The sequence below is a fragment of the Schistosoma mansoni genome, chromosome 1, assembly GCF_000237925.1.
Source record: "Schistosoma mansoni strain Puerto Rico chromosome 1, complete genome".
NCBI lineage: Eukaryota > Metazoa > Platyhelminthes > Trematoda > Strigeidida > Schistosomatidae > Schistosoma > Schistosoma mansoni.
In genome coordinates, this window is record NC_031495.1 from 62,782,400 (window position 1) to 62,806,059 (window position 23,660).

Consider the following 23,660-nt stretch of genomic DNA (forward strand, 5'->3'; position numbering starts at 1 on the left):
GAACGCTGTGTTTGTTCGCATATTTTTTTTAGTCCTAATACATCCTTAAAGAAAACGAGCGACTAACATATTAGAATTTTTGTATTCATTGTCTGATAGAAGAAAAAATCGTTGTGGCACTTAAACTGGACAATCACATAAATTTGGGGAAAATGGCGTATAACAATCAGTTGTATTAATTTTGATACAATAAAAATATTTTTATGCTTTCAGTAAATATACTTTGCTCTAGTAAATGGATTTTCTTTTACATCTGTTTATAGGTTCAAGAAGGTGATTCATTCAATAGTGTAGCAGCTCGTTTCGATCTAACTCCATCAGAATTATGTCGTGTCAATAAATTCTTATCTAGAACATTATTTGTTGGTCAAGTGATCAAACTTCCTATCAATGAAAAAGTAGCTAGTATGACCGCTGAATCATCCAATAAATCTGTTGCATCTGATGTAAAAAGCGATAGTAAGCTATCGTTTAGTATTTTTTAAAATGATTCTATATACACCTATGTGAAATCTGATGAAACATAACTGCCCAACTCATTGATGAGTTCCTTCTAATTAATTCTTTTTATTTGACTAACTTGTTTTATCGCATATTATTAGTACTTAACATGAACCTCCGTTCTATTATCTCATTACGCAAGCGAATAATCTTTAGTTGTTTAATCTTCTTCTATAGTGTTTTTCGATGTTCAGAAATCTTCTTTTACAAATAACACTTTTCCCATCTTATTAACTTTATTTAGAATTTTTGCTCTGTCATGATGATACATTTCAGCACTCGACCAATTTTATTTATATGGCTATATAAACAATGTTGATTTTTGAAATATTCCAAACCATAAGCAGCTGATAACTACCTGATAAAATTAAATGAATTTAAGTTATTTTGTAGTGTGGTCTACTTATATCCACATAAGTAGTATATAATGATGGTCGGGCATAAAATGTATTTCAGTAGGAGATCAAGAAGGAAAGAACGGGAACGGAACGCAATTGGTGCGAAATGCATGAACAATCAAATCAGAGATGGATTGATATTTACAGAAGGCAAAGTGAAGATTGAGACAATTGATTGTTATTTTGCAAATTAACTGTTTGCTGTATGGTTATCAGATCTTAGTAAGATAGTTTATAATTTGTGCTTAAATATATTCGATTGTCCCCAGTCGTGTTCTTGTTCACTACAATTTCACTGAAATCTTCGATTTTCATCTCTTCAAATCAATGAAAGTAACTTTATGTGCATGAAATTAAAAATATTTCCTATCAGTATAACAATATGGTAATATGACTGAACTATAAAACCACTGACTACTTAGATCCTGAAGGTGTGAACTGACTTCATGATTTGGTTTTAACAATCGATTTCATTTGTATAAAACATAAATAATGCCAAATCAATAATTAGCATATAATCAAGTAGATTGTTGAAAGATCTTTGAATACAACTATAAAATCATTATCTTCTATACGTTTTTCTATATCATCTTATTCTTCACTATTCAGCATGTTCACTTCAGTAAGTTTTCAACGCCGATCTCGTGAGGTATTTTAACAGACACACCATTGTAAGTGGTGATTCATCATAAAAATCCTTATAAACAGTAGCAGATCTTAATTAACATGATCCAAACTTAGTTACATAACAGTAGATGCGTTTATATAATACCGTCGTTTGACCTTTAATGTTATTTTGTAAAATTTGATTCCACTGATGAATCCCATCTTCCTAAACTATTTATATCAGGAACTTTTTTGCTTCTATTTCATCAACTCTATTATTATTATTATTATTATTGAGGCGTTTAGCACTCTGTTAATTTTATCCCTTTCATGTCAATGCAATTTATTCCATGTTTCAATCCTCATTCTATTTATAACTGGTAACTATGAGTAGGCCTATATATTATTAGTGATAATACTAAAAATAATAAGATTTAAATGTATCGTTTGTTTTAATGTATCAATAAACTATAAAGTTACTTCCCAACTATGTCAGTCAATTTAAAAAGAGAATTATTACCTAATAAATTACCTCCATGAATTTTTTTTTAAAAATGTTTCTTATTTTATAGTGTACTAATAAAATGTATTCAATGCTTTAATTTTGAAAAATAGACGATAATTTAAATGCTGAAGATGTACAGGTGACAACTGAAGGAGTAACAAAAAATCCTCTCGACCCTAAAGTATGCCTTACAGAAGGAGAGAGTAAATCAAAACTTCTACAATCAGTCGATTCATTAACATCATCGGTTAATGAAACAGATACTGACGACCAAGATTTTGATGAATCTTCTACATACAGTGAATATACAGTATGTCATATGAGTTGTATATATATATATATATATATATATATATATATATGTTCATATTATTAGTGGTTTATTATCTAACAGTTTGATTTTAATATTCATTTGACCATCGACTGAAAGCATCCAAAGACAGTGATATCTTTATGGAGTTTTAGTGATGTATTTAAAATGTATGTAAAGTTTTTCACATTTTAAAGCTATTCTGCATAAACTGATCTGGTCTATCTGCTCATTCCTTAAAATAAAATGTCGTCAAGAATTATTGTGTCCTCTATGAAGATCAAACCTTTTCATTTAGTGTTACAGCTGAATTTGTTATGTCTGAGTTATTTTAAGAAGTTTGGATTTAATGAATATGGATATGTTTTGTATGTAAGGTTCAGCATATTTGCGGTCTTGTTTACACATTTTTCTTATTGGCTAGCACAAAAGTATTGTGAGTAATGTTGAATCCTAGGATAGCCTTCATCATAGACTGACATCCAGTGAGAAGTAGTCTAAGACGAGTTGTAGCAACGAACTGTCTGTGATTTCTAAATTCGATTTTGTGACGCTGCATGTTCGCATCACTGTGAAGTCTCAAAGTACAAGGAAACAAGCGTTTAGGGTTACATGATTTCAGTTTGTTCATTAGCATAGGTTTATCCGTAATGTAAGGCATTCCGATAATAATCCCGGTCTCGTAACTCACCGTCTTAACTTTATCGAATTATTTAAGCTAATAAAAAATCTAACCATTTTGATCACCACTTTGGATTATTGAAAGGGTATTTTTTTAGCTACATATAGTGAAAACGATCACATCAGAGCAAACCTACGTGATATAACTACTTTTTCTGATCAGTGTTCTAATCTGTTATAACGTATGGACTCGTAACATATATGAACGTGCAATTAGAGAGGAGTGAATTTATTGATCAGACGCAAATAATACTTGAAATCGTACGAGCAGTCTTGAGTGCGTATCGGCCCTGTTTTCTGCCTAGCCCAGCCAGTTAAGTCCAGAACACAAATAACAGCCTCGGCAATATGAATCATTATTCACAAGCATACTGGGTTTATATACTAACCAAACAGACCACATTATACCAAAAAATAGAAAAATAACATTTGTACAACAATTGGCCAATGTGGCTGTGGATAGGGGGAAAGTAATCAATAATAATAGTTCAAAGGTCAAAATAAAGGTTATGATAAGAGGAACACGAATACGATTAGGTCAGTTATTTAACAACTATACAATAGGAAATAAGCATATTACATTTGTCCATAAATAGACCTCAGATTTACCATTCATAATTCACCAGGGGATATAACATAATCGAAAATTAATTTAATCACCACTGGTTCTTTTGCCTCTGTCCAAAGAAAACATTCAGTTCGATCGTCACTACTAATGATTGAAATTACTCTCCTTTTGATTTTGAATTACTTCGAAACGTCAGAAGCTTTTTAATGTAATTCTCAGATAGTATTCTAAAAAATGTATTTCATTGAACCTGTAGGAATTCTCCATAAAAATATGACAATAATTAGGAATCGTTCATTTGAACATTTTTGGATGAACTCAATAGGTACATAAAAAAACCCTTCATTAACTTGAAATTTGATTACTTTTGTAATTATTTGATTTTTTATAGGGATATACTCCTTGGATAATAAGTGATATAAACTTTCCGTGTCATTTCATCCATATTGTATAGTTTCCTTAATTAAAGCATTATATTCATAGAATATACAGGAGTCTTTTACCATAAATCCCATAAAATATAAAAACCTTATTATCTTAAGTGAATAATTTGACTAGTATACAATAAATAAGATATCCAGACTGAAAAAAACAACCTTCAAGAAATAATAATGTTTGTTTAATATTATCACGCTAGGGAAAGGAAATGTATAAAGAAGAGGTTATTATATTAATTTCAGTAGTTGAGATCATGAGTCAATTGAAGCTAGACCATCTTGGAAAACCTGGAAGCCCTGGACGGCTGTTTCGTCTTATTGTGGGACTCCTCATCAGTGCGCCCCACGAGATTCGAACCCAGGACCTATCGGTCTCGGGCTCGAGCACTTAATTTCTAGACCACTGAGGCAGCACCAAACGGTGTTAATGTCTAACTTCAACTAATCCACGAAATTGAGCGACAAACCCACCATTGTCTTCAGCGAGTTACTATCTCAAAAAAAACCTGGTTGAACTCCACTGGTCACTGCTTCTCACTAAAACTCCAGGAAATACCTCTTGAAGCCATTCACTAGTGAGCATATGTTGATTAATATCAGAAGGGGGTTTTGTGGATAATTTTAATAGTTGAGGTCATGAGTCAATTGAAGCTAGACCACCATAGAAAACTTGGAAGCACTGGACGGCCGTTCGTTCTATTGTTGAACTCCTCAGCAGTGCTCATCCACAATTTCGCCTCACCAGATTCGAACCCAGGACCTATCAGTAGTCTAGAGTTTATTATATGACCACTTTAATTTAAAACTTACCAATAAGCCTGAAATTAATTACATGCTTCCTTTTCCAACTTCATAACTATTAACCATTGCACTCAATATTATAATGAAAAATATCTTAGCTAAAGTAATGGTAAGTTAAATTGGTTTTTATATATTTTTTTAATTAAGACAAAAGTATTTGTAATCTTATTTTATTTTTATTTATATTTTACTTGAAGATCTGTCGTATTTATCTGTTCAATGAATTTATCTAATCATTATAGTTTCATCTAATGGGTAATCTGCCCATGCTTTTTAGTATAAGATTAAGACATTTGACGAACTACGTTTTAAATTTGGTCTATTCATTGTATAAAGTTTTATAAAATGAAAACGTTTCGTCATAATAGTGTGTTTTGTTTCTGTTAATGATGTTCTATATTATTATTATTACTTACTTATGTCTGTTACCGCTCATTGAAGAATATAGTCCATCCACTAGTATTCTCCATTCAACCCTAACCTGGGAAGTCGTTTCCAGTTCTTTTCAGTTGTTATTCATCCTTTTCATATATGCTTCAATCTCCCGGCGTAATGTGTTCTTTGGCCTTCCTCTTTTCTGCTTTCCTTCCAGATTCCAAGTTAGGGCTTGCCTCTTGATGCAGTTTGGTGATTTCCTTAATGTATGTCCGATCCACTTCCAAAGTCTTTACCTAATTTCCTGTTTATCTGGAAGCTGGTTTGTCCTCTCCCATAAAACGCTTTTGCTGATAGTATCCAGCCAGTGAATATATTATTATTATTTTACATTGGATTAAATAACTAAATAGTTGAATTAGTCTTTATTGGCACTTTCATATCTTATAAAGTGATTAAGTACACAAAGTAATATTTACTTTGACATTCTTAGATTTGAAAATAATACTTTAAACATTTACTATTGTAACTGCTCTAAGTTATTTATAACATCATTCACATAATCTTTCCTTCAATAATAGTTTGTTTTACAAAACCTATGTTTAAAATACTGTGGAATTACAAATTATGATAGATTTCAAGTTAAATCTTTTCATTAGTTCGCTAGATGACACTGTGGTGTGTGTGTGTGTGTTACTGATGTCTACAGACATAAGTAGTATTTATCACAAGTCGATTGTGGAATGCTTGATGTCGAAAGGTTGAGAAGATCAAGTAGAAAAGAACGGAAACAGAGAGTGATGGGTATAGAAATGAAGGGACAACAAAGTGTGAAACAATTGATAGACATTGTGCAAATGAATTTTTGAATGTATGGTATTCACATTTTAACAAATACAATTTGTTGTCCGTACTTGTGATCGTGTTCGCTACAATACGATCTCAATTGCTATAGGTTGTATAACTTCTCTCTTTTAGATATTATTTGTATCTTCACAATATAAACCATTTATCTTAAGGTGATTATTAAACTATTCTTACTTAAATAAACATTCGCCCCAAATGCCCTGGTACGGCCGAGAGTGGGGAGAGTACGCTCTCCCTCCCGAAATGCTCTCACATGGTCACGCGTATATAGCCGCTGCCAGGGAAGTCCTACTCACTGCCTTCTCGTGATGGAGGTGTTATATACGAAGTTGAGAGGACGAAAAGCGAATGTACGGCGCTTTAACCGGGTTGGTGAACACGGAAAGTCCACCTAAGAGAGTTGGAAAACCCTGATTCCAAATCAATGGTGCACATGGGCTCCAGTATCCTGAGGGAACAAATGGCGTATTAATCAATCGTTGGTCACCGGCTACCATGGGACTGCATCTCCTCACGATGCTCCACTGCCTTGTGGAACAAATCTTTAGGTCAAAGGCTCCGGTTGTGGCCCCCTAAGAAAACCACCTGCTTCAGTTTGGGCACCTGAGCAGTATCACAGCCCTCACATAAACCAAATGAGATTTGTGCGGCGCATATATATCTGGTGCTCCTTTGTACCAATGGACATTTATAATAATATATTTCATAATGATAAACAACCCAATATATCAAATGACGTGACTGTATTTTCTGTCTTTTTCGTTGATATTTATGCCTTGAAATATTATTATTCCTTTTTCCCAATATTAATAGGATGAATAATTAATTTAGATATTCACATCTTTCTTCATTTTTCTTTTGATCTATCATGTTTAAGTCTTTTGTCGAATTAGGCAGTTTTTCTCTGATTTGTTTACCTTTGTCACTATTTTCAATTTATCACGCTTCTCTTTTTGTTTATTGTTTATTTCCGTGTTTTTTCTCATAATCGATATTATTCAATGAGAAAAACAATAATTAAGGTAAATCTGAGGTCATGAAAATCAGGGAAAACTTTGTATCTAAGTGGATGATAATATATAACATAAAAATTAATATAGCGATTTTTTTTACTTTACTTAATATGCTTCAGGGTGTATCTTTATAGTTGAACCTAATTATGAAAATACTAAATTCTCCACAAAACCCCCCTCTGATCTATAATCATATGCTCACTAGTGACTGACTTCAAGAGATATTTCCTTGAGTTCTAGTGGGAAGCAGTGACCAGTGGAGTTCTACCAAGTCTGTTGTAGAGATATCAACTCACTGAAGACAATTGGTGAACGGTTGCTCAACTTCGTGAATTGGTTGAAGTTAGACATTAACACCGTTGGATGCCGGCTCACTGGTCTAGAGGTTAAGGGCTCTGGCGCGAGACTGGTAGGTCCCAGGTTCGAATCTCGCGGGTGCGGGATCGTGGATGCGCACTGCTGAGGAGTCCCATAATAGGACGAAACGGCTGTCCAGTGCTTCCAGGTTTTCGATGGTGGTCTAGCTTCAATTGACTCATGATTTCAACTATGAAAATACTAAATTCTCGACAAAAACCCTCTCCGATCTAATTATAAAAGAAAGTTATTCAGTTTAATCCTATCAAATTACTTGATTCGTTTCAAATAGTTTTCATCATGAATTGATAAACAGGGGAAAAATGTATTTAAACGTCAAATATGCTAATTAATTATGTCATATTCATCTCTAAGACACTTAAATAATATTCATTCAAGATTAATTACAGTAATATGATCAGTATTTTCGACCTTAATTTTTGCGAGTTACTTTACAACTATTCAAAAGATTTAAAATATAATATCCGCTACCTTTTAATTCTATCATAAAGACAACTATTCTTGGTACTTACTTGTCTCTGATGACATTGAGCAAGTTTTATGATACAATCAACGGTTTGTGGAATTCCTACTATTTGACGAAATCCTGTAACACAGATTAACTTCAGGTTAGACTATCAGCGAAAATTAGGAACAGTTTCTCGTAATATAGCACTCATCATCGGTGAGCAGTGATAACATGGCAAAAGATTGAATTCAAAGGCTTCAGTCTAAATTAGTACACTTTATTTACTTTTGGATCATAGAGTTCGCTATCCAGTTCTCCTCAGTTTTACGTTGTTGTTTAGGTGAAGTTAACTTACAATATGATATTTCTGCTGATTAATTTCGCTTTCCTTTAATCTCACGATATATTCCCATTGATATTGTCTTAAACACTTTAGTAGTCTACTTACTTACTTACTTACTTACTTACGCCTGCTACTCCCAATGGAGCATAGGCCGCCGACCGACATTCTCCACCTCACTCTGTCCTGAGCCTTCCCTTCTAGTTCTATCCAATGTTTGCTTATTTACTAATTATTCTCTAATAATTAAACTTGATCTTTGGTGACTTAACTCAATATTACTGACATTTCATTAAAGAAAATTTAATCATTGTAAATTACATCAATTGGATTAAATTATTAACTTATATAACACTATTTTCATGATCACTTGTATTCTTATCTAAAGGATTATGCAGATGAAGAAAATGATCCAATGGCATGTCAATATCTAAAGTTTGACTGTAAATTTGTTGTCGACTTACAAGTAAGTAAATAATGAATAATTGATTTGTGTATAGTAGAAAAATAAAACTGTATTTGCCAAGAACAAATCGGATTTCTGTCGTTAATCAATTCAATTATTTTTTTTATTATTGTTATTATTATATGATAATTAGTTTACTGAATACTCTATTTGAACTTATCTACTCAAATATTTGTATTAATAAGCAAAGATGGATAGTGGCTAGCAGTGGAATCCAGGACGCGCGTTTCATCCTTTTTGGGACTCGTCAGCTGAATGTACCTGCATCTCAGAGTTGATGTTCACTCTGGGGCTCGAACCCAGTACCTGTGTTAATACTTCTATTATTACTTACACTAGTATTTCATTCAAAGTAGAATGATATTAATACCGTGGAATATTGAGACATTTGATCAACTTAGATTATAATAAAAATATCTGACCCCATCGAGAATATTTTTTTAATCATTAGACGGTATACAAATACCGTAATACAGATAAGGAGACTTATTTGTATAATACAATTATTACTTCGTTAATGTCATTCAACGAAATAAATTTGTCGTAGTAGCAGTAGTCATTAATGTGAATCGGATCCTAAATGGATTAGGTCCAATGAATTCACACTTATATTTTATTCCTACAGAACTCTTCTCGTCAGATTTCACTAGTCACAACCAAATAAGATTTTAAACCTATCTGATTTCTAATATAAAATAGACGTATGTTTGTAAGTATCAGATTTATATAATTAATTCTGATTTCTCTAAAGATTTTTTGCCGAATCCTTATTTCATTAGAAGGCTTTCAGTAAGATTTTACTATGGTTGTTTTATAAATTATTTAAATAAAATGGACTAATGTCAATTTTCGGATCAGATTCTATGATTGAGCTATCAACGAGGTAAAAAATGAGAAATAAAGGTGATGATTTAAGGGCTTTATCAAAAATAAGTAAGAAGTTTATCTGTACTGATATAACTTTTCAAATTATTCATATTTCAAGTTATAAATACGAATACTCTTGGCCCAATCATCAAAGTAGTTTCTTTGTACAAATATAACATGCTTACGTATATCTCGGTTGATATTTCACTTCTAAATTAGTGCGTATATGATATCTCTCAAGATATTGTGTTACCAGCTCTGCTTCTGCTGTGTATTTTGTTCCATCTCTCCAATTATTTGCTAAAACGTCAGTGTGTAACGGCCTCCTATTAAGCACATGTTTATGTCTGTTTTCATTTCCCAATAGGCTAATAAGCTTTAGTCTTAATTTAGTGAAAAATAGCTGATGATATTGCGTTGTTATGGCATTCATATACTTTATTTAGTTATGATTAGACGTTACTTAGTATTTAAATCATCCAACTTTCAATCAGTATTAATAAATGTGTGTAGATCAGCATGGAATGTAGATACATCCAGCCAGCAATATCCAAACAAGGTGAAACGCGCATTTCGTATTCCACTACTAGCTACAATCCATTTGTACTAACAATGTCTTTAAATCTCAACTATCTCATTGTTCAACAGATATGACTTTAGTAAGGTATTGCTAACTGAATTATATCAACAAACTTTAGATTCTACTTTCATCTGCATTGTTTCTTTTGACAATTCATGAATACTAATCCCTACATTTTACATCAAATTCATTTATTATGTTTTTCCAATTTCCATTTATCACAACAGCTGAGTTCATTTATCTTAATATCATAGTAAATACCTAAAAACTATCAAAAATATGATACGGATTAATTTTTTTTAATGACCAACTAACCATTTTCTTTCTTGCATTCCATAACTTCTGCTTTAAAATGGTTAAGATCATTTTGCTCCTAGACGTAAAACTACAGGAACTTCATTGATTAAAGTGATTTTTTCTTCTGCTCAATGTTTTTACTAATTTCTCTTTTTACATATTTCTCTACTTATATCCTGTACTAGTGTTCTGTTCCTGGAATAATTTTGGTAACTACAAATATGTTTGTGTTTAAACCATACGACGAAGAACAATACCCACTGGAAAATCATTGTAAACAAATTCCCTTGAGTCAATTTCGTACAATCGCAGTTTACAGGGATCCATCTGTTATGTATTTTACAAAACGTGGAACGTAAGTTTACACAGTACTGAAAGAAAATGTACTATCTGTTTGTTTTCAAAACCTGTGTTATTACTAAAATCTACCTCATTAGTTTTCTGAACCTTCTCACCAACAGGCAGTACTTTTAAGATTTGCAATGATTATTTGATAAAATTCATTAATTGTATTTCGTAATTTCAGTTATTTGTGATGTAGCACTGCTGATATTTATTATGCCCCAACAGACATTTTGCTTTGCACATGGTTTATAGCATACATGAAGCAATATCTCTATCTGCTTGCCATTTATACCACCCTGACGAGTAGCAACGAAGAAAACACCTCAATTCAGGTCTCCAATACCCATTGCCACAACCACCGTTATGTTCAAACATATTTCAGCCACTTCCAAGTTACTTAAACCAGTGAACACATTAAAACTTGGTTTATAAAATCGAATTAGAAATAAGGTCCAGATAAATACAACAATAATATCAGAAGGGTTTTTGTAGATATTATAGTAATTTTAATAATTGAGATCATGATTCAATTGTAGCTACATCACCATGGAAAACCTGCAAGCACTGGACGGCCATTTCGTTCTATTGTCGGACTCAGCATTGCGCGTCCACAGTCTCGCGCGCGAACGCTTAACCTCTGGACCTTTGAGCCGGCATCCAACTGTGTTAATGTCTAACTTCAACTAATCCACAAAATTGAGCGACACACCTCATTATGTATAACTGTATGAATTCTTGAACATTTATTTCACCAAAGCTCTACAAATGTATACAGTTAATCCTCCCTCAATTTTTTCGTCATTTCTTATAGATATAAATAAACTATACAAGGTATTTTTATTCATTCATCTCTACACTATTCTTTTTCAAAAATAATTTTATTCATCTATTTAAAAGTGTCCTTCCTTTGTGATAAGTAATATATTTCAATTTACTAAGTACATACCCAACAAATGCATTTCATTAATTAGATTATATCCTTCCTCTTTTTCGACCTGTTTTTTTTTTCTTAATTACGCTAATTGATCAATATAAATGGATCAATGCCCAATAACTAATTAATATTCTAATGCGCCAAGTAAAAAAAAGTGGAAAGATCCTTTTTTTTTTCTTGAAAATTTTTCTTTGGTTTTTAAATGGAAACTAAATTAACAAAAGAGAAATACAAAAATTTTGGTTGCCTTAAGGCTTTTTTTCCATTTTTATATCATTTTTCAATTCCGTTTTTTAATATGATTAAGTTGTCTTATTAATTTAATTATTGTCATAGAAGATAATTTGTATAAATGTATTTGACGCAATTCGCTTTGTGAAGGCTTTGGATTTAGATAAAAGGGGTTTTAATTTTATTAAACCACTGTGACTATTCTGGATATATATATATATATATATATATCCTGGCAGCGACATTCCATTTAGCCCCCAAATGCCCTGATACGGCCGATAGTGGGGAGAGTACGCTCTCCCTCCCGAAATGCTCTCACATGTCCACGCGTATATAGCCTCTAACAGGGAAGTCCTACTCACTACCTTCTCGTAGTGGGGGTGTTATATACGAAATTGAGAGGACGAAAAGCGAATGTCCGGCGCTTTAACTGGGTTGGTGGACACGGAAAGTTCACCTAGAGGAGTTGGAAAATCCTGATTCCAAACCAATGGTGCACATGGGCTCCAGTATCTTGATAAAACAAATGGCGTATGAACCAAACGTTGGTCACCGGCTACCATGGGACTGTATCTTCTCACGATGCTCCACTACCTTGTGGATCAGACCTTTAGGTCAAAGGCTCCGGTTGTGGCCCCCTAAGAAAACCACCTGTTTCGGTTTGGCCACCTGGGCAGTATCAGATCCCTCACACAAATCAAATGAGATTTGTGCGGCGCATATGTATCAGGTGCCTCTTTGTACCAATATTTATGTGTTCAAATAAATAAATAAATTATATATATATATATAACTATTCAATTGGTTTGGTAAAAATGTATAATTCTCTGAGGTTAGTTTCGTAAGAGACTGACTTCACCTGATAAGACTTGTACAACATAATTCCGTTCTGATATATAATTTTTCGATTCCATACATCTGCACTAATAAAGTACAATAAGCTTAGTTCTACTCATTGTAAATTGATTAAGTTTGGAAAGAGAGGTTTAAACATTCTGATTTTGTGAATTCATTCTACTCTGTTATTGTCATTCATCGTTCATGTAAAATACAACATTAATATCTGTAGACAAGTGAACATGAATTGGTGAATTATATATGGTTTTCAGGTGTTGTTGAATGTAGTTCACTATCTTGTATGAATGAATACGGTTATAGATCAAAAAACACCGAAAAGGGGTTAAATAATAACATAATAATAGTAGCAATATGATGTTGTCGAAGGGACGACAAAGTCTTTTTACACACAATTTAAAACCAAGGCGATCACTACTTGGTGCTTATGCGATACATTACAGTTCTATCTAGTTATATTTCAGACTATTGCAATATGATTCGATATCTCATCATTATCCATAATATGCCTTTTGTAATTTCCGTAAACCAGTTTTTTATACAGACCTTTAAAAATCGTCCTCCTCTCTCATACACACGAACAAATACAGACGAAGACAGCAAATGTAGCAGCAGTCTCTGCATCAATAGGCCTCAAAATACACAAAGGAGAAAACAAGATTCTCAAATGCAACAAAGAGAACACCAACCCGATCACACTTGATGGCGAAACATTCACATACCTGGGAAGCATCAGTGATCCCATATCTGGCAAAATTTGAGCTGAGGGAGTTACTTTTAACAAAGAGATAAATGTTTCTAAACTGATTAGATATGAAATAACACCGAATATAAGTATATTGATCAATTTCCTATAGCTAAAACTTCAATAAAACGTGAACCAACTAAAAAAAATTGACTGGATGAACAATTTCAGTAGAAATAGGGGATTGGATTGTACCATTAAGTTCCATCATAACAGATGTTAACAAATGCCTTAATGAAATGACTAATAACAGAGTAATTATACACCTTGTCGTTGATCTATTTTTATGTTAAAATATACTAGTCAATCATAGGAATACATTCGATTCGCTCAACAAGATTCAAGTCGATTTATAATCGTTATTCGCGTGTTTCAGTGTTACTCATATCACAGCCAAAAACATTTAGAACGACAATCGATTAAAACAAAAGAAAAACTTCAATTTATCACTGAATTAATAAATGCTTAGCTAGTTATTCTGAGTGAATATTAGATCAGAGGGTTGTTATAAGGTTCATTTTGTCAAGTAATAAACATTCTCCATTATAGATTAATTGTCAATTTCTTCTAGCCAAAATGCAACATGAGTCTATTACGTCATATAAGTAACTATCGAAAAAGAAGTTACTATAGGCAAGAATAAAAATAATATGGCATATTTGGTTTAGTGATAACTTGATCAACTCAAAAAGTGTATTCAAATAAGAACACAAGTCTAAAGAAAACAACTGTTCAACGATATTATCATGTTTTTAAAGAACAGAAAACCTAACGACTGACGGTCCGATATATGTATATATACTTTTCGGCGCTGTCAAATGTTTTATTGATTGCATGTAATATATCAGTCTTAAAACTGTTCCTGTACGATTGCCGTTTGTAATTTCTATGAGACATGAATTTTGAATGATTATGAGCTTAATTTTAAAATATTCTATTCTGTATGAAATATGTCATTATTTTTCATATTTACCTTAGGCAACCTACTTCATGTCCCAGCAACATGAATATTGAATGTGATGTTAATGAACTGATAAATTCTACCGAACAAACACCTTGTGTAATAATTACAAAGAACGATGATAGTTCAACGGAGAAGTTGTCAAATTCTACAGAAAGTAAAGGAAATACCTATGAAATGAATTCAGGTGAGAAACATGATATTGGACAAAAAGATATTGAAAATGTGATTACAACTGATAGTTCGTCTGCTTCAAATTTGAAGAAATGCGATTTAGGTAAGAATTTGTTATGAATTATGGATAATGATTTAAATTTATAAATTTGCATTTATCCTGATTAAATAGTTTATTTATTTATTTGAACACATAAATATTGGTACAAAGAGGCACCTGATACATATGCGCCGCACAAATCTCATTTGATTTGTGTGAGGGATCTGATACTGCCCAGGTGGCCAAACCGAAACAGGTGGTTTTCTTAGGGGGCCACAACCGGAGCCTTTGACCTAAAGGTCTGATCCACAAGGTAGTGGAGCATCGTGAGAAGATACAGTCCCATGGTAGCCGGTGACCAACGTTTGGTTCATACGCCATTTGTTTTATCAAGATACTGGAGCCCATGTGCACCATTGGTTTGGAATCAGGATTTTCCAACTCCTCTAGGTGAACTTTCCGTGTCCACCAACCCAGTTAAAGCGCCGGACATTCGCTTTTCGTCCTCTCAATTTCGTATATAACACCCCCACTACGAGAAGGTAGTGAGTAGGACTTCCCTGTTAGAGGCTATATACGCGTGGACATGTGAGAGCATTTCGGGAGGGAGAGCGTACTCTCCGTACTCTCAGCCGTACCAGGGCATTTGGGGGCAAAAATATGGAACGCTTCACGATTTTGCGTGTCATCCTTGCGCAGGGGCCACGCTAATCTTCTCTGTATCGTTCCAATTTTAATATATGTACCGCCGAAGCGAGTACTTAAAAACATAAACAATTTATGTAATATAAACTCAATGATAACGTCAGTGAATAACAAAATGAAGTGAAGGTGTAGAGGCTAGTACTATGTCAAGCTCATATAGGGTATACTAGCCTCTGGACAAATCAATCTATTCATTCTTCTCAAGTCACGTTTTTAACCTGTCACTTATTCGCCTAATAACCGTGATATATTTTTATATGATCGTATGTGTAGTAATTACTTACGCTATTCATCATGTTTCTGTAGCTTATTTTTGTTTGAATATAAAAATATCTATTCACGCTTGATTAAATCGAGTTGGCTCACGTGCCTTTTCTGGTTTGTTTCACTTTACTCTCTACGCTCTCTCTCACTCACTTTCTGCGTTGCTTGTCGATTTTACCAACTCTTAACAATATACTATTCCTACAACCGGTTTTCTGGCTTTATGAATAATCTCGAGGAAATTCATAATACTGTGGTGTGGTCTACTTATATCCATATAAGTAGTCTATGGTGATGGTTAGACATAGAATATATTTGGCAGAAGACCGATAAGGAAAGAACTGAAATGAAGCGCAATTGGCAGGAAAATGCACAAACAATGAAGTTAGAAAAGATGGATTGATATTTACAGAAGGAACAGTGTAGATTGAGACAGTTGATTGTTATTTTGCAAATTAACTGTTTGCTGTATGGTTATCAGAATTTAGTGAGATAGCCTGTAAATTTTGCTTAATTACATTCGATTGTCCCCAACCAGTGTTTTGTTCACTACAATACTACTAGGGAATTGGTCTGCGTAAATACTCAGTCAACGGGATATTATTCATTGGAGTCAGGTATAGAGGAATTAACCTCTACAAAGGCATATTCTTTAAACATTCACTCAATCATCCTGTGGTTTGATGAATGTTGGCTTTCAGAAAAGAATTATGACAAATAAACTGTTACTATGTTTTCTGTTTGCAGTAAATCTACGCTTGTTTAATGTTTCAGTGAATTTCACTTTCATCCGTTACTATTCAATGTTATGAAAATGTATTTCATAAAAAGATCTAGTTCCCACCGGAAACAAAACAAATGGTGATCTGAAGTTGTACCTAGTATAAATCTCTATATACTCGGTGATGTTTGATTTGATTTAGCTTTTTTTTGTTTCATAATAACAGGGGTTATATTACTTAAACTAAGATTTAACTATACACTAAACTTTATTTTATTCTACAAATTCTTCACTCCTTTTGAAACTTATTCTTCACATTTTTTTAAAGTGTTTGCCATAAAATTCAAATTTTGTTACATGATTAAACACAAGAGTATCTGATATTCCCTAAGGGAAATATCACTTTCGCCTACAAGTGGAAACCTATTTTATTTGTTATATAATACTTGTAAGTAGTGAAATTCTTTGATTATCAGTTTTAACCGTCATCGAGTTTTAAAAATGCTTCTTTTTTAATTTTAAATTATAAAAATAACATGGACAGTTTATTGAATCTATAATTCCCAGTTTCCCATTGGTTATAAAAAAATGAATAATTTACGAACTACAGGTAATGTACATTTCATAGTTTAAATCAAAAGCTAATCTTAACCAAACCCCCGTGGTAAATGAAGAGGCATTGGACAGCTATTTCTTCTTAGTATAAGATTCCTCAACAATGTGCGACGTGGATTGTAATGTAAGACAGTTGCACTATTTCACGAACTGCTAAAAGTTGGACTTGTAAATCAGTGGTCTAGTGGTTAGGCAAGAACAATGATCATTGGTTCGATTCTAGGTGAGGTCGTTGGTGCATGTTGCTTACGAGTTCCATAGGATGACGAAATAGCTATCCATTTCAATGGTTATCTAAATAAGATCATCTAGTGACGTGAATTATGAGAATTCTACACTCATCACACACTCTCATACTATTTTTTCTTGTTTTAGTTTATTCCAGTTGATAGTTTTTTCTACTAAATCATTAACTTGGAGTCAACTTAAATTATTGTTTGAATGATGAATCTCTGGGTAAAAGCTGGAGTTAGCAAACTGAAATTGAAGTTTCAATAAGCAACTTACACGTTTTTAATCTCATTCAGAATAAACGAAGCGTGTAACACATTTTATGCTTGAACAATTCAATTTTTTACGTAATTCTTGTGTTACTTTCTAATATTGATTGTAACTTGAATCTCGAATACACACGTGTATCATTTTCCTGATGGATTTATTTTAATAAAGTTAAGTAGTCGCCAGTAGTTGTCAGAGTGACCCTGAACATACGTTTTATGTTAGTTAGGACTCTTCAACAAGTTAAGTCATCACTTATTATAGTTGATAAATACTTGAATTAATTTCTATGCTATCTATCTACCTGACTTGTGGACAAAATTTATTGGCTCTATGCTGTGTGTGTTCGAATTAGTCTTTATGGTCAGTTCATCAACTAATATCGACTCTGTGGATCACAATTTTCAATAAATAAATTTCTTGAGTAAACGCTTAAATTATATGAACCTCATTATAAGGCTCTCATGAAAAACATTACGAATTGGGGAATAATAAATTCAGAGTCCCTTGTATATCAATAGATGTGCTATTGGTTTTACGACTCCTTCACAACCAAAAGCATTAACTCAACTTCGTCAAATTAAATATTGTAGTACCCACAAAAGCAGCGAAGATATCAAAACAAATTGATCAACTATATTCAGGAGGTTGATCAAATTGCTTCTTACATTATTCATGTGTTATAATGTCTCCTTACACATAAATGACAGCTTAATAATAGTAAGTTTATTGATATTTCGGATTTTCGAAGTTGCTTAATATGATCAAAAGACCTGATTGAGTCATTTTAAAATTTAAAACCGACATTAAAATGTACCACATCCATCAAAATATCAGGTGAATCCTTTAAACACTTTATATTTTTAAAGTTATAAGTTGACTTTAATAACTTTGCTGCCATAGAACCAAACCAGTAATATTTTTAGTGGAAAAACCAAGATTTTTAGCATCAATTAAGCGGAATGCTAGTCGGAAACACTGTATGATCATTGATTAACAAATCGCTTTTCAAATGAAGTTGTAATATTTAATTTGTTCTACAGATATACTACTAGAACTGTAAACGTGATACCGGCGACCCCAGAGCCTATGTGAAAGCTATAGTCAAAACAAGGACAACTTGACTTTAAAATTTGTCTGTTTCTAAACATAAAAATAACAATTCGATTAGTACAATAATTAAGGGAATTATAGTCATTAGGTGGAACTCACTAACATACCGATCAGTATTGCGTGTCTTATCGAAATCAATAAAAATTATGAGTCCTTCAATAGGCGAGTCACATGCAATAGAGATAGTCTACAGACATACTAGACCAGATTGACATGGTGGGAGCTTAAGCAACAATTTGATTGGTTAGTTATGGACATAACTAACAGAAGTTATAAACAACGATTACTGGATTCCTACTCATTTTGATTCTATGGTACTATTTACCCAGTAAAACACAAACATCTTATAAGCAAAGATGGATGCTGGCTAGAAATGGAATCCAGGACGTGCTCATCTCGTCTCGTCCTATTTGGGACTCGTCAGCTGGATGTACCTATATTCCAGAGTTGATTATCATTCCGGGACTCGAACCTAGCACCGGTCTTAAACATCAATGGGAAGATTCGAACAAACAATATTTAACGAATTTAAACATTTTAGCTTTTATTTATTTAAGATACATGAGTTCTTGCTTCTCAGTTTGAAATATCTTGATTACTAATGATTCCTCAACTAAAATGTTCTGACTGTTGAAAATTAATCGAATAAGACCTGGTCGTCATTCACTCTACTACCTGTATTCTGTTTGCAGATGATCATATTGTTATAAGTAATATATTAGTAAAATTTCCTTTGCATATATATTTACGCAAGACAATTTCTTTAGTCTCATTTGTGTTTCTTTTTCCTTTTGTTTAGATGATAATCCATTTTATTTATGTATATTAGCATATACTAATTCAGTTGAAAATAACAATCATAGAAGACATCCATATTGGTTTACAGTTCAATCAGAAGAATATTGGTTTTTAATACCAAATGAAAAGTAATCGTAATTTACTTGACATTATGTCATTATTTAATGAAATGAAAGAATATTTTTGTTAATGTTTTCTAATATACTTAAGAGTCCGATACTAGGACGAAACTGCCGTCCAGTGCTTCCAGGTTTTCAATGGTGGTCTGACTTACATCGACCTATGAATTCAACCATTAAAATCATTACAATCTTCACAAACCCCCATTCCAAAAAAAAACTGTTTGAAAGTTTTCTTAGATATTTTGAATGATAAAATTATTATGAAACCGATTCAAATATAAGTTATAATGAGTTGCTACTTCATTGTAATTCCATTCTGAATCTCTAACTTTATTGAATTAGTTGTGAGTATCCTTAAGTAAACTTTGAACAATTCTGAAAATAATTCAAACTCTTCGTAAGAGGTTGTGTTTCTGGTTAGTTGATATTCAGATCTAAATCTTTGTTAGTCTCCGTTAGTACGTTATTAATTCTGTGTAGATGACTCTAGACCAATTTCTATTTTAGAATTTATTATATTTTTAAGCTGTAGCTAGTAGGTGAATCTAGGTCTCATGCTGCATTTCATTTATATCCTCTTATCTGGATACATTGGTACGAAAAGGCACCAAATATATATGTGCCATATAAATCATTAGATTTGTGTGAGAGCTGGGATACCTCCCGGACGCCCAAATAGAAGCAGGTGGTCTTCTTAGTAGACCGCACTCCAGGCATTTTACCTAGAAGTCTAGTCCACAAGACAGTGGAGCAACGTAAGGAGATGCGTTCCCATGGTAGTTGGTGATCAACAATAGTTTCATACACTATTTGTTCCCTCAGGATCCTGGATCCCATATGCACCATTGGTTTGAAATCAATATTTTCCAGCTCCTCTAGGTTGATCCTCTGTGTCCACCAGCCTAATTAAAGCTCTGAACATTCGCTTTTCGTTCCTTCAATTTCGTAAACAGCATCCCCGCTACAAGAGAAGACAGTTAATAAGACTTCCCTGGCTAAATGAAATTTCATCCAAGAAAAGGTATGTCAAATTCTAGTCCTAAATATGAAAAATGAAAAAAAACTTTTATGAAGAATAAATATCATACACGATGGATACTTCAGTGACGATGTGGACTAAGTTATTACAGGTTGATAACCTACTAGAGTTCGAAGCTATAGATATTAAGTTGACTAGAAGTGTAAATATAAATATTAGAATGTTTCTATATCTAACCAATAGGACGAAATGAATGCTGGGTATTACATTGATAGCTCTAATATAAAAATATTACATGTAGGTTACTATCAGTTTAAATATATATCTTAATTTATTTCATCATGTAAAACATTAATTTCATATGTGAATTCATTCTTCTGTATATGTGATAATGAAAAACAAATGATTAAGTTAGTAGTGGATACTCATTGTTGTTAACTGAAATATACACGAATACCGTCTGAATTATTTTTTATTATTGTATCATTGATCAGTTATGACTTAGTAATCTATGTGAAAATGAATTTATTAAATTTTTTATTATGTAACAAACATAGAAAATAAGCAAAGATGGATAGTGGCTAGCAGTGGAATCTAGGACGCGCCTTTCGTCCTATCTGGGACTCGTCAGCTGAATGTACCTGCATCTCAGAGTTGATGTACACTCTTGGACTCGAACCCAGTACCTTTCGCTTTAAACGCCATCGCGTTATCCAGCCAGCTACTTAGTCCTGACAGCCAAATGTACTGGGTTTTAAGTCCCACAATGAACATGAACTCTGAGATGCAGGTACATCCGGCTGACGAGTCCCAAATAGGACGAAACGCGTGTCCTGAATTCCACTGCCATCCACTATCCATCTTTGCTTATAGTGCTTGTGAAATTAGGCTATATCGAGGCAAAACGCACGGTACGCACATATGCCAATAAGAGACTGACCAGTTGCAGTCCTAAGCATCAATGAGAAAATTCAAACAAACAATACTAAGTGAATTCAAACATAGAAAATGTTATTGTTTCATAATTTCTCAAATACTTTCCTATTTGAAGTACTTTAGAACTCATAACAAGTTGATTTATATCACTCGTTAAATTATTTACAGCATTCTCTTTTATTTAGATTCACAAAGGTATTAAACCATAGAGTTATATTCTATATATAATCTATTGAGTAGTTATTTATATTCCAGAAAAATATTTGTCTCACCAAATCGGAGACTGATTAAGTAGGTATACCAAAATGATACATAGCAACTTTTAGATGAGTTGTTATCATCATCTACTGTAAAACAACTGAACAGTAACATTTACTCTTGACTATTTATCAGCTTGATTGACTGATAAGTCAGAAACTGTTTAGTAACCAGTATAGATTGTTATTATTTGGACACTTTTTCATTAACAATTGTGTTGTGAACCCCCCTTCCTTTCGTTTTTTTCCCCTAAAATTATGTTTAAAACAGATCGAAAATTTTATTTGACTTCCTTCTAACTTGTCAATTTCATGGATACGAGGATGATGTTAAACAGTGCACAGATATGGAGGTCAGTCAATTATCGATTAAAAGTAATGAAATCAAAGATACGAATAAAGCCAACACAATCATTAGCAAACTTCATTCAAAATCATTAGGAAATTTAAATTTTTTCAAATCATCTATTGTCAGTCCAGTTTCAAGTGAACATTTCTGTTTAGATGATGATAACAATGATGATGTTAGTAAATTTGAGAAGACAATCCATCGTCATCATAATCACAAACATACTCATCGACATCATAATTATTGTCATTTTGTAATTGTCCCAAACACATTCGATTGGGTCCTACCGCGTATCGGTAGTTCAGATGATCATTCTCGCACATTATTAATTTTGAACAATCGACAAAAGTACACAAATACTTTAAAAGAAGCACCAAAAATATCAAGTGATCAAAATGAGCACTGTCAGCAAAGTAGTCAATCAAATAAATTGAAAGAATTACAGAATATAGAACACTCAACAGATAGTTCTTCCTTTAGAAATACAACAGATATTAGCAAAACAGTAGAAAAACATGATAGTGTACCTTCTATGGAAGAAGAAAAAGCTGCATTGCAACTATTAAAACGGGAAACTATTAACTGGGAAGTAAGTTCTTTAGTTTCTAAAAGTGAATTTTAATTACTTTTATTTCATGATATCTTAGATGAAAACTAACAGTTCTTTTTCAGTTAATATTTCTATCACTAACTAAATATCTAATATCCATACTGAGTTATAAGTATTCTCACTTTCATCATGAAAACATTCGATTGTCTGGAATCTGTTTTTCGTCAAAGGTCAGTAACAGAGAAGGAACTACTAAAAACATGAAAACAATTAACAGTTACTTGGATATGGTGTAAGGCTTCGCAGCAGCGTGTATCCACGATTCCCCAAGGTTTCGAACGTAGGAGCTTGAGATTTCACAACTAGTAAGCTACCTAGAGAATATCAAGTCAAATTCCCATAATCTACATTTTCAACTGGATCGTTACACAACATCTCGAATTAAGAATTTGACTACACTTACAATTAAACATGATAATTTTATCCAATCATTCATTATTTCACATAATAAACCATCTATCATTAGCTTTACCAATACAACACTTCATTCAACCATACAATGCAATGGCGCAGGTGCATCCACTCTTTGTGTTCTGCCAAATTCTAATCTTCTGAATTCTTCATGTTACTATCCTTTTTCTCTTTCCAAATTTATTTCACTGTATTACACTCCTTAAATAACGTCTTCAAACCCTAATCTTTCAGTTTACTGCTTATACTCTTACTACTTCTACCGATATGGGATTTGAATGGACAACTGCATCTCTGTGCTAATATGGTATGACAACTCGAACTGATGTATGTACGTACAAAGTTCTACGTTGTAACTGACTGACTGATTGACAACCATACATTTACTCAAGTAATTTACTTTTATCGTAATATGATTCGTATACATTTCAATAGAAATCATTTTTATATAACTTTTTAAATTAACTAATTCCTTATTTAGTGGTTAACATCACCATTTCGTACCCTTCTGAATAATATCAATAAATTGGTAAGATAAGATATTATAATAAAACACATG

General features: G+C 32.8%; 1 protein-coding gene and 1 non-coding gene across 2 annotated transcripts in view; one reads left to right on the top strand and one right to left on the bottom strand.

The window, feature by feature from the left end:
* Positions 1 to 407: 407 nt before the first annotated feature.
* Positions 408 to 23,660, top strand: part of Smp_149630 (putative nucleolar protein c7b) — a gene marked incomplete at both ends in the record, with an annotated part of 41,193 nt that continues 17,940 nt past the window's right edge. Inside the window, 7 exons of the mRNA XM_018795145.1 lie at positions 408 to 459; positions 2,121 to 2,320; positions 8,617 to 8,694; positions 10,624 to 10,793; positions 14,527 to 14,786; positions 19,439 to 19,565; positions 22,003 to 22,669. Coding sequence (XP_018649487.1) covers positions 408 to 459; positions 2,121 to 2,320; positions 8,617 to 8,694; positions 10,624 to 10,793; positions 14,527 to 14,786; positions 19,439 to 19,565; positions 22,003 to 22,669 — 1,554 coding nt within the window. The remainder of the gene's footprint in view (positions 460 to 2,120; positions 2,321 to 8,616; positions 8,695 to 10,623; positions 10,794 to 14,526; positions 14,787 to 19,438; positions 19,566 to 22,002; positions 22,670 to 23,660) is intronic.
* Smp_sma.U6-8.1.1 lies at positions 15,379 to 15,484 on the bottom strand. The gene has a single exon (XR_001974646.1). It is a non-coding gene (small nuclear RNA).